The 13,427-nt window shown below is 38.1% G+C and overlaps 1 protein-coding gene across 1 annotated transcript in view; it reads right to left on the reverse strand.

Moving 5' to 3' along the window:
* Positions 1–13,427, reverse strand: part of Pard3b (par-3 family cell polarity regulator beta) — a 517,239-nt gene that overhangs the window by 333,863 nt on the left and 169,949 nt on the right. Inside the window, exon 14 of the mRNA XM_055616796.1 lies at positions 424–468. Coding sequence (XP_055472771.1) covers positions 424–468 — 45 coding nt within the window. The remainder of the gene's footprint in view (positions 1–423; positions 469–13,427) is intronic.

Consider the following 13,427-nt stretch of genomic DNA (forward strand, 5'->3'; position numbering starts at 1 on the left):
TATTTTTAATTTTTTTTCCCTGAGAAATGATTACATTGTTCTTTGATCTTCTCTCTTCCCCAATGTGAAAGTCATGGAGAAATTATGTAGAAAAAATTTCCAAATTTTCTTAGCTTTCCTTTTCAACTTTTTTTTTTTTGTTTCTTGAAAGTATTCATCTAGCATGTAAGTTTAAGATTTTTGGTTTTATGATGACTATTCTGGAAACCTTTCTTCTCTTTTCTCAAACATTTTGAGTCAGCATGCATTATGCCATTATGCACACAGCCAAGCGATAATTCATCTTTGTGGAAGACAGAGACATCTCATGTATTAATTAGAAAGCCTTATACTGGCTGCTGAATAGGAACAGGATCCAAATGCTGCTAAAACACAGCCAGTGATTTCCAGGAAGAGAAAAGCCAATTACAAGGAATTTCTTACCTGATCTGCGATCGGCCAATGACTGGACTTTGCTTTCATCTGGCACTGAGAAGAAATAAAAGAGACAAGGATTAGACCTGCCTGTAAATCAGACAATTTAAAACTATAAATTCATATAGATTCACAACAAATTAAATCTTTTACTGGCAAAGATTTGAGACTTTTTTTTTCTCTCCCAGCCTATCCTGGGAGAGATATCTGCCTCAATTTTATCCACAGACATTTTAGAGTGAACTATGGGGAGCTATGTTTATTAGCCCTTCTATGAATATAACACATAAAAAATGTCAGTACTTGCAGTTCTTTTAACTGGGCTTTTTCTTTGATGTGTGCAAGAGAAAAACTACATTCAATGGCCTGGGGATATGTACCAGATAATAAAGCTCCCTGAGTATTAAAGCAATATGTATGCACATATTCAAGACTCAAGGACCAGACTCCTATATCTGGTCAAAAGAGAGAGAGAAGGGAAAAGTTTTATATTTTCCCAATGAAGAAAAGACAAAATTTGTAGTAATGGCATTCAACAAAGTAGACATTAGGTCACAAAGCACAGACTTATAAAGATGGAAAACAAATACAGTCAGCACCATGATCACCCCAGCTTTTAGTCTAGACAGCTTCCTGGAGATGGTGTAGAAAGAGGACACAGAACAGACCCAATCCAGTGCTGTCCCTTGTAAAAGTCATGCTATGTGACATTCAGGGAAGCCAATGCATATGGGGTTTGTAAAGCACAGAACCAGCTTACTATTTTTTTTTTCTGATATCTTCAGAGACAACTACCCCCCATAACCCTAAGACCTAGAAAACCAATCCCAGTAGGAAAAACAAAAAAACAAAACAGCATTTGAGGTTCACACAGTGATGAAAATGATGCCCACTTCCAACCTTTGCAGTGGCAAGTTTCATAGCACAGGGGTTCACTTAGAAATGATGACCGGTTGTGCCTCAATTGTCTGGAAGAATTAGGTCGAGATTTAGACAGCTGTCAAGTGATGGGAAAAAAAACTCTGGAAAGGTGCAGTTTAGTAAAGCCTTAAAACATAGAAGTAAACCATATATATGGCCTAATAGCTAAATTTTAAAATGAGTTTGTAAGTAAAACTTTCTCTCAAAGACCACTTTAAGACTTGGTGATGACACCGGCAGAACTTTATCAAACATTTAAATAAATAATATGGATTCTACAAAAGCCCTATTAGAAAACACAGGGAAAGGATTCCCACTGTTTCACATAGGGCTACTGTTAAATTGATACTAACACCAGGAACAGACAGTGTATGAAAACCGCTAATCAACATGCCCCCTGAACACAGGCATAGAATTCCTAAACAACGCTCTGTGGATAACCACCACATCAGTTACCAACAATGACTGTACTTACATTCACAGTTTGCAATGTCCATGCTACCCTGCCAACCGCTGGTGCTCGAGGATGGGAACAAGGAGAGGGGAAGTTACAAACCAGGAAGCCCGCGTCCATGTTCCCTGAGGAGTCTGTCTCTTTCCTCCGCTCACATTCATCATATTTAACTGACCCAGGCACCACACATAATCAGCCACTCCCCTGACATCCATTCTTGGCTACTATTTGCTTATGACCATCCTGTTCTCACCTGTCTAAGTATCTTGTGATATTTTCCGTTTCGTTTCTAGTCGGGTAGTGAGTCAAATCGTACTTATCAGGCACTGACAGCCAAGGTTATCTCTTGTTGTGCCTAAAAATATTTACAGTGGAATCTACAGTATAAGTAGAAAAATACTACAAATCAGTTATGTTGATAACTAAATATTACCACAGTAGCTGGTATTGCAGAGAACTTGCAACACACAGGTTTATGTATTTTAAATCTATTTAATTATTTTAACCTTCCTAACAATCTGTGAAGACAAGTACTGCCATCTTCAAGTCTCATATGAAGACTGCTGCTTGCTTCTCATCAGAAATTAAATGACAGTCTTAGCTGCTTGTGTGTGTGTGTGTGTGTGTGTGTGTGTGTGTGTGTGACAATCACAGAAGATTTGCTAGCTGAGAAATTTTAAGGACAATGACACAAATTAAATACAGGAAAACATTTTAAACAATTACATACTAGAAAATCAGAACTCTTTTTATTTGAATTTATGACATTAGACAGAAATCTGGGCCAAATATGGGATGCATAGTAGTAATACTAGAACATTAGAGACAAAGGCAGAATTATCTGGACAGGTTGAAGGCCAGATTGGGCTACACAGCAAGATTCTTCTTAAAAAATTTTTTTTCTGCACACCAATATAAATGATGTTAGCTATAATTTTGATTAGCATGTTTGAAAATTTAAAATTCAAATGTATGAAACCTAAACTATTTATTTTAACCACATGAAAGAAGTCATCTGAAGAGTTAGGAACCTGGATTGGAAACTTAAGTTCCTCTGTTTAAAAGTTTTAGACTTTTAGATTTGAGTCATTAACCTTGGGTTCCTCCGTTTCACTACTATAAAATGAGTGAAATGCTGGCACCCCGGTGGTTTGTGGTGAAGATGACAGAAGTACGTAGATGCTACGTGCTTGGAAGATCACTCAGTAGCACACAGAAAACCTTAGCTACGGTCATCATCCATGGAAACTAAAAAGAAGGGGAGAACATCATGACTGGTAACCGAACAGATGTGACTCCACTGCCAGTATTGCCAGGAAAATCACTAAGCTCTTTTTAATTCCCATCTTTCCTATGTTAAAAATGGGCATATAAACAGCACACAGGAAATTATGGCAGATTGATAAAGAAAAAGAAAGAAAGATCACTCAGCACACATCTAGGTAAAGATTCTCCACACTTACCACTTTGGTTAAGTGGAAGCTTGAGAGTGGTGCTGGGTGAATTTGGTGGGATGGCGTTGATGGCTAGGCCCTCTCTGGATTGTAAAGAGAGACAGAAAGAAAAGCTGAGAGCACACTGCACTTGAATACGGCCTCAGGTGCTTTTGTGTACTGCCCAAAAGATGCACACTCCTTCCCTGTGTCTCTGGCTGCAGCTCATTTTGCTCTGGAAGATGTGCACTGAAAATACAGTTGAGCAAAGGGCCTTAGTGTGTGTGGCTATTCTAAAGATGGGGTTTCTAGAAAGGCAAGGTTTTTGGTGCTTCTTCGCTTCTGACTGGTTTGACTTTTTTTTTTAATTTAAATATTGCAAATTTCCTAGTCACATTAGGTTTTACAAGGAACTTCTTAACTTTTTGGCTGAATAATGTCTATTATCCCCAGGAGAAATACTTATCATTATCCTAATTGACAAGTTGAAATTCTTTACAACACTAGAATAAACTATTTTTTAAAACAGTGTGGAAAATCCAAATGGGTGATAGGCACAAAAAGTAGGGGTCTTTCTCCATACTCTCTGACACAGATGCCTATCTTTAGGATCAACGACAAATGAACAAACAATGGAAAAGAGAGGGAGCAGTAACGACTTAATAGAACACATTTTATTTAAAAGGTTAAATTTGGAACAATCATCTTTTATGCACATGCTTAGTGCTGGGAAGCAATTTAAATAACAGTGGCAAATGAGAAAATGAGGTAAAATTACACACACCACCAATTTTTTAAATGGCAAGTATTATAATTAATACCCAACTTCCTTTATAACCCACATCACCTTAGAGCAACTATTAGCTATCTCTTGGGGCTGTTGCTTAAAATGTAGTTGTTTTGTTGCATTATATTGAGATAGTACAGAGACTGAAATAGCAGCAATATGATTCCTGACGGGTCTGTACTAATAAATAGAAGGCTTATCTAAGAAACTGAAAACCGAGTGGGCCTCACATGAGGAAGGTCTTCTAAGACAGCAAAGAAGCTAAAGTGTCATGGAAAGGACATGTTGATGGAGGGAGAACCTTAAAGTTTTACATTGTGGTTCTGATGGAAGACTGTTTTACTTTTTTTTTTTTTTTCTTTATAAAGTTTCTGGAGTTCATCATGTTCTCTTCCTTAACCTTCAGTTTTACACAGGACTGCAACTATTTGCTCTCGGGTATATTAGAGGAATATCCTAGCAATTGAAGAGATATGAATGAAATGTTGAATCCTTTTGAAGATGTAATTCATAGGCCTTTTAATTACAACCACTGTTTTCACTACTGCCACTGTGAAAATCTTAGAGAGGTTACGAAGTTGTCTCTTTTGACGTTTCTCCGGCTTTATTCAGCTAATGGGATTTTTATACTAACCTGTTTTCTGACATTCAACACAAGATCGATGGACACTATTTATTTGGCTCGATTGCCACGAGTGCTTAATAAAATGGACACTATTTGGTTTGGATGTCTGCTAATTTCCTGGTGTGTCCTCTGACTCACCAGGGGGCCTTGCGTGAGGGACTCTGCCGCCATGATGATCCATGTTTCTAAGTCTTGCTAAGCCTTTAAAGTCTTAAGTTTAAGTCTAAGGAGAATGCCCAACTGCCAAGAGCATGTTTAAAAAAACAAAAACAAAAACAAAACAAAACAAAACAAAAAAACATAAACACACCACTATGTTTTCTGTTTATTTAATTCCAATCAGGTTCACTGTTAGAATTTGGAGGAAGAAAATATGGAGGGAAGAAGAATCTATGATCAAGATGGCACTCTGCAAGCTTGTTAGCAGCAGACATTAAAGTGCACATAATACGTATGTTGGCTCCCAGCAGGATGCAGTTTTATTAATACAGTGCTTGCTTAAAGTGTTTTATTCTTTTGTCAAGCCTTCCTACACACTTCAAATGCCTTCTCACTAGGGGAAAACAATCCCCTTGCTTATTGATAGCATTTGACACGCATTCTATAACATAAGTGACTATTAGGGACTTCACTTGCTTAATAAAAATTTGCAGAACAGTGGCAGATTTGGTGAGTTAATGGGCCCCATATGCCCTTCTTACGCTGTCAGGATATGGTATATTGCTAACATGCACAAATCTCTTCAGATAAAAATTGCCATCAGCTACCCTTATTCTTTTTGAGAATGCCAAACGCTATGTCTTGAATGGAAATATGCAAATGTGTTCAGATTCCCACTCCGTCATACGGAGATACTCTGAGGCAAAAGAGGCATTCTAAAATATGATGTGATGCTTGCTTTTGATAAAGATAGCCTGGTTTCACTTACTTATCTTCATATCTTTAACATAATTGAGACAACAATCCTGAAGCTGGTGTCTGCCATAGGAAAGCTCTTTCTTCAAATGAGGCTATAAATACTACTTTTTACATCTTTTTTCAGGGTAGCAAGTAATTCCATCTTGGTTAATAAATTTGTTTCCAAGAGTTGTCCTTCAGAACTTAAAATTGATGTAATTGCCAATATTAGGAATCAATTTTCCTCTCCTTTAGCAGATCAATTTCTGTGCCAGTGATGGATTTCCAGAATTTCTAAGGAATGTAAACCTGATTCCAGTTGTAAATTAAGTTCCCTTCTGAGCAACCATGAACTATTACTGCCTTAATTTATAGTGTTTTCTTACGTCAGTAACTATTTGGCATACCATTTCTCTGCACAGACTTTTTTGAGTTTTCAGCACTTTGGATATTTAATGTGTTGAAAAGTTACTACATTTTCTGAAACACACAAACATACACACACACATACACAAACATACATACATACACACATACATGGACGCATACACACATGCACATGTACACATACCTACACATACACACATATACACACATTAACATAAGATTCTGAAAAGGAGATGACAGAGCCAGCATTAGATAGGGCCTGTGTTCCTCGCACCATCTCGTGGCAAGCTTGCCACCACACAGAGCTCTGATTCAGGCATGTTCCTGATCAAACCATAAGTTCATCAGAGCTTGATAGCCAAAGGTTTTCCTCCAAGGTCATGCTATGTTGTCAAGCCACGGTGATCCTGGATAAAAACAGAGGCTCCTGTCCCACAGCCATATCGGATTCTCCATATGTTCTTGACTCTTCAGTGAGATCTTCAATAATTCCTCTTCTTCCCCCACAAATTTTAGAAATCTCAAACTGCACCATAGAGAACTTAATTTTCATATTTTTTCTATTATTGCTTTTAACTCATTAAAAGATATTGAAAAATAACACGCCTTTGTATGTATTAGTTCTGAATTCGTTCAATATACACCAGTTTGTTTAAAATAATCAGAAAGCCACACTTGTGGCCTAGTACAGAAATCCGCCTGTGCGACATAATAAACTGTTGACAAAAGGAGAAAGGGAGTGCTTTAGGAACCAGGAGGAGCCAGACAGGCACAGAGTTCAGAAAACAACCCAGGCTTGAGTGGACACGGGATCGTAGGGGGGTCACAGATGAGTATTAGCACACGGGAAAGCTTTACTCGCGGAGCAGGGAGTAGCTCGCATGGAAGAGGCGCTCCAGCTTGAAGGTCATGCAGACTTGACCGGTTCATGTTAATACAGGGGCCGGTGTGAACTAACCACCGAGTTGTTACTGAGGTAAAATGTAAATATTTTCTGATAGGGTGAGACTCGATAAAGGACTCGAACTCACTGTCACGGAGCTTCTGATTACAACTGTGACTGAGATCTCATCGTCTCCTCTGCCCCTGCCCTCCAGCAAGTCACAGAGCTACTTCTGACAGGGCCTGGCAACTTGCTGCATCATGTGAGGTACAAGCAGTATCTGTTATTGGAGCCATGTTATAGTTAAATTCGTCCCTCCCTGTCTCCCTTGGTGAATACGCTTTAAATACCATGTCTACTTCTCTGTGCTCTGTTTAGGGACAATAACAATTGGCAATTTCCTCACACCTAATTAGTTGTACAGCTAATCCACATGAAACTATAAATACCTTTTACAGAAAAGATGCCCTGTTTTTCCATTTTTTAACAAGAATCAGGCCTGGCATCTTGAACATTTTCTTTGCGAGGGAAATGCTTGTAATGATAAAGAAAGGTCAGCATTTTGGATGTGTCATTGACCAAAGAGTTGTAAATGAATGAATGAAGCAGTTGTTTACTGTGGTATATTTATTCTCTCTTTCCTCCCTCTAAACACACACACACACACACACACACACACACACACACACACACACACCATAAGTGTGGATACATTCTGTGAATTTCTTGCAGCACAATCTGCAGACAAACTTCTGGCAAGGAAGGGCAGGAGGAGAAGATGATTGGAATCTAATTCTGGTATGGATCGCACTAGGCCAAAACAAGATAGAAATGTTTAGAATAAACATACATTCTTATATTTCTTATGGCGAATGGTAGATTTATAGAAAAGTGAATGATTGGTAAGCTGGTCACAGTCTTGTCTTTTTCTAGAGCTGAGTCTGATATGACTGATCCCTGGGGCACAGGTTTCTATACTTGGCTTATTGGCAATAATCATGCTTGTTTGTTACATGATATGACACTTGAAATAGCAGTTCTCTCTGCTTATAGAAAATAGCACATTGTATTTCCAACACACTATATTCCTAAAACTCTGAATACTTGCTACAATAAGCTTTCCTTTCAATATGCAAATGTAAGAATTTTCTCAAGTTGTACAGAATAAATAACTACTTCTCTGTTATAGGATATCCAGAAACACACAGCAAAAACAGTAGGCTTAAATGTTTGTTTGTTTTTTTTTTAAAAAAAAGGGATATATATATCTCACATGTAGGAATAAAGTGCAATGAAAAGTCCATGTATCAGCCATGTTATTTTTGATATATGTTAATTATTATTTTATGGTGGCTGTTTTTTTTTTTTACTTTTTATTTTCGAGCATATAATGTAATTACATTCCTTTTTTCACTTTCTTCCTTCAAAGTTGTCACACAAGCCCTTTCTTGCTCTCTTTCAAATGCAGTCTCTTTTTTTCTATTAACCTTTATTAAACACAGTTTTTTTAAAGAAAGGAATTCATGAGGGTGTTTTGTTTTATTTGTTTATTGTTTGTTTTTTGAAGCTTCATAGTTGTTTCTGGGTATCCAGCCTTCCCACCATGGACAGAGGTGAACACAATGTTGAATTTTGCATTTTATGATCCTTTTGTTTGTATATTGCTATGCAATGAATTTGCCTCCAATATTTTTAAACTTATATCTTTCATTAAATGGATACTGTCAAATAATTTTTGGAGGTCATTGATCTGAATATACATATACATATACATATATATATATATATATATATATATATATATATATATACATACATACATATATATATCCTTTTTAGCCTGTTTGTAGGTGACTTATATTGAACATAGAATACCATATTCCTTGGGTAACCTCATTAAGTCATGACATGCTATTTTTTTAAACATACTGTTAGCTACCATTTTTCAAAATTGTAAAAAAGATGCTGTGCCAATTTATGAGGGTTATAGGTCTAATGCATTTTTTGCAGTGTCTTTATCCTATATTTGTATCAGGGAAAAGCTGGCTTCAGAAATTGAACTGAGGAAGCATTCTTCTTTCTTTACTTTTCCAAAGTTTCCTGACTTGCTATCTTCCTATCAAGCATTTGACTCCTTCAGAAAGCCATCAGACCTGAAAGTTCCTTTGGGAAAAGCACTCCAACAGTTTTATATTTCTTTAAGAGCTACCGAGCTATTCAGAGTCTTGATTTCTTCTTGTATATGCCTGATAGTTTGAATCTTTCAAGAAATTTATTCATTACATTTTAGTTGCCAAAATTATTGCTCGTAATATTGGTTTACTATCTATCAAGATCTGCAAAATGTGTAGTGAACTCTTTCTCAATCCTCAGAATATTCATATCTTTACATTCACCAATTATACTGATGGATTATCACTTTACTGATCTTATAAAATGGTTTTGCCCTCTCTGGTGATATGTCTTTACATCTGAAAATCCCAACTACAATATTTCATATAAGGAACTGGTGGTGATGAATTCTTTTAGTTTTTGTGTATTTAGAACATCACTTGTTTTGCCTTTGTTTTTGAATGACAGATTTTGGGGGTGGGGCAAAGACGTCTCATGAGGTTAAAAATTGAATTTGATTTTAGTGGATTAGCGATCCTAGCATACTGCTTGTGCTCGCCCGTTCCTAACTTCCGTGTGAAATCTACCACTGTGTGCCTCTCATGCTTTCTCTACATGTAGTATGTTGATTCCTCAAGCTGCATTTCAGACTCTCCGACGTGAGCAGCTGGATTACAGTGGGTCCTGCTATCATTTTCTTATTTATTTGTTCATGCATGACAATGTACATGCTCATTGAGAGCATTAGTTTCTAGATTTAATTCTACTTGGAAAAAATTTTGTTCATTGGGATTTTATGTAGCCCTTTCCCTCATTTGGCAAACTTAAGAATGAGCTCACTAAGTCACTTGCCATTGTCCTGTAGTCACTAGTATTTTAGTGTCATTTTGCATCCTGTTTCAGTTTTTACGTCCTTTGATGTCTCCTTCTATTTACCCATCTTGCTTCCTGCAATATTTACTATGAAGTTAGATCCAGCCAGAGGGTTTTTCATAGCAGAAGAGAAACTGAATTTATGGAAGTGATACTTGGCTTTTCATATATACTATATAAATGTCTTCATATATATTTTACATATCTATTTAATAGATAGTTAATCTAGGTTTTTTTTAATATATAAGCAAATTCTTATAAATCTCAAAGACCTTGTCTGCTGATTCTAATATCTACATCAGCTATGGATTTAATTGTTCAGTCTTCTCCTTATTATGGTCATGTTTCTGTACTTCTTTGGATATGTATTGATCTTTTGTGGATGCCAGATATTATAAATTTTATATTGTTGGGTGCTTGATATTTTTATCATAAAAATAATACCTGCAGGACATAGTTTACGTTGCTTGGGAAAAACAATTGATCCTTCTGGACTTTGCTTTTAAGATCTCTTTAGCAGCTCCACAGCAGCATTTACTCCAGGCAGATGAGGCCCTTCCGTCATGACAATAGCATCCTCATGCACACATGTCTATGGACTCTGTGGGCTTTGAGGATGAGCACCATTTCCTAGTCTGTGTTGAACTCTAAACACTGCTTTAGGAATCCTCCGGGGCTCATTTGATAGTTTCTCTGCATGCATGCTCTGAACATCTTACTGTGCAATACTGGGGACAGACTAAAGCTATCTGGACTTCTCTCTCTTTTTACCATCTGGTACTCTAACCACCCTCCTCTTCCTAGTTTCTCATCTCCATCTTCTTAACACAGTCATGGTGAGAACAGGATAATGGTCTGTGGTGCGATATTTGTTGGTTTCAATGAAATATGCTTTAAAATAGTTAAATATACTAAAACATCATTGTCCTCCAGGGACAAAAATCATCCTAAACCCCAGAGCCAGTGCCATCAAAGCCATGTTATCAATGACCATCTAAATCCAAACAAAGAGAATGCTGAGCTGAGAACATGATCTCCTGTCTAGGAGTTTTCACTATCATACCACACTGTCTTACACAGGTGCTATGAAAGTCAACTTATGTTACAGGATGTGTGAGCATCTCAACATACATAATCTTATATAATTATTAGAAAAACTCTGAGTGGGCACTATCATTTTTATTTTCTGGGGGAGACAATGGAGGCCAAGACGAATTGTGTTATAAATTTTATAAACAAAAAGCTGAGAGCAGAATGATTCCTGACTTCAAAGCAGAAATTCTTGATACTATGTCAGACATAGAGGTAAGAGCTTGCCATTAGCTTTGCAAAGACTCCATATTTCTAGTATTCACTAGGTGCTGAAATAGACCTTCACAATAAACTACGTGGCTGAGCACATGGAGACTCCTAAAAGTAACTCCTAAAAGAAATCCTAAAAGGATTTCTGGTTTGCACTACCATAGCTGTTTATGTGGTACTAGCAATCAGACCCGGGGCTTCAGGCACGCCATGCCTACACTGTACCAACTGAGCTACACCCCAGCCCTTTGATGATCAAAACATGAAACAGAGGATGCAGCCCAGGAGAAGAACAACAGTGACCACTGATACTCTCAGAAATAAGTGGGGATGTCATAAGTTGTTGTGTGTCTCACGTGCTTTAAAATTCTTATCCGGAATGTATGGCCTGCTATTCACGGGAAAACTAAGGAGAAACCTAGTTAAATCATAGAGAATGTATGTGGGTGTGTAGATGAAGCCACAGGGAAAGCCACAGAGGAATCCAGTATTCTGTTACACGATTGAAAAATAGCGTGGCTTGAAAGAAGACAGAAGCAGGAACTGGTATAGGAACAGGGTTACAGTTTGGAATGCAGCAAAAGCATCAAATGTTGCTTCAGATTCATGTCTCCCTTCCATTCATCCCTACCCCCAAGCTCTTTAATGCAACCTAAGACAGCATTAGCTCTCTTGGCAGCCAAATAGGGCTACTGCTGGCTCATCAACTGTGCAGTCAGTTCAAACCCTGAGGTCCTTTTTATATTAACTGCTATTAAGCCAGGTCTTTGTCTGAAATATATCTATGAAGAGCCGGTGGTAAGCCACATGCTATATACTAGAATTGTGAAAATCAGCAAGGCAGCTGGAGCCCCACTCTGCTACTGTTTCTAACACATACATAATCACAAATCATGAGATAAGTGATAGCAAACCTATGCGGTCAGCTCTCTTTTTCACAAAGGTAATCACTCCCAACTCATCTTAGGGATTCTACACTCTCTCCTTAGAGTCTATATTTGACACAGCATCTACCTTAATCCTTTAAATAGTTTCATGATTATTCTTGGCTCAGAGCCTTCTGACACTTTCCAACCAAATGCACGTAGAAGAGAACCCAAAGGTTTACCATGGTTTCTTAGGACTGCCCAGGCTGGTCGTTGGCACCTCTCCAGCTTTATTCTGCTTATCTGTACGCTAGTGTATTTGACCACAACAGACTTCCTGCAGCCCCTGCCCACCCCAGTTCATTACACACCCCTGTCCAGAGCTTTGGAACATGTTCTTTCCTTTCACTACGGTGTGATTTTCTCGGATAGCCGCTCAGGCCACAGTCCCCTTGTGTCACATCTATACACATATTACCTCATCAGAGAGGCCCTCTGTGGCCAGTCTGCACGATGTTGAGCCTTTTCGCCCCTGCTCCCCATTACTGTCCTCTGGTCTTGCTCCATGTTTCCCCAAGTTCTTCACAGCCTTGCCATTAGATCTCTAGTTCCATGAAAAAAGAAAACAGGCTTTATAGACCTCTCTTTTATATACAGAACATTGAAAAGTGCCTAATGCCCAGTAGGCGTCCAGTGGATATTTGTTAAATGAAAAAAGTATGATCAAACTGAAAGTAAGTAATGAGATAAAATTAAGCTTTTGGATCTGACTTCTCTGAAGATGTCTAGGAAAAGGTAGGGTCTTTTTTTTTTTTTTTTTTTTTTAGTCAGAGGAAATATGAAAGGCTTCTGCCAGGTCCTACATGAATACTGGGAGCTCTTATTTATGGCTAGAGCATTCAGAAAGACAGGGGGTTCATGGGAGAGCAGGTAGATAGAAAGGAAGAGGCCAGTCATGGAAGACTTCAAAACACAGTGATGGATGAGTCTCATCTTTATTCTCAGGGGTATGGATTTTTTTTTTTTTTCAAAGCGAAGATGGGACATGATCTGATTTCTGTTTTTAAAAGACCACCCAGGCTGCAGCATAGAAAAGAAATTTGACAGGAGGCAGTTGCTTCCTTTTATCCGTCTAAATACGGGAATTTACATGTATTCCTGTTAAAGCTAATCTTCTGTACTATGGCTCACCAGCTTTCCGTGTTCAGATCTTTCTGAACCCCAGACCTATCTTCCAGTGTTATTAGCACACCATGCTGTGTGTCTCCTACAGATCTGACAGGTGAGCTTGCTGTATCCAAGTCATGTGCTGGGCTTACCTGACTGAAAACTGAGCCTGTTTTCTTCTTGGCACTTTCGTGTGCGCATGTGAGATGGCTGGCTGGGACGTAGTCTGGTTACTCATTGAGCTGCTTAGAAGAAAGTGAACTAGCCAGTCTAGCAGCTCTCAGACCTCATAACTCATAACCAGGA

This window comes from Psammomys obesus, unplaced genomic scaffold, assembly GCF_907164565.1.
Source record: "Psammomys obesus unplaced genomic scaffold, mPsaObe1.curated_primary_1811, whole genome shotgun sequence".
NCBI lineage: Eukaryota > Metazoa > Chordata > Mammalia > Rodentia > Muridae > Psammomys > Psammomys obesus.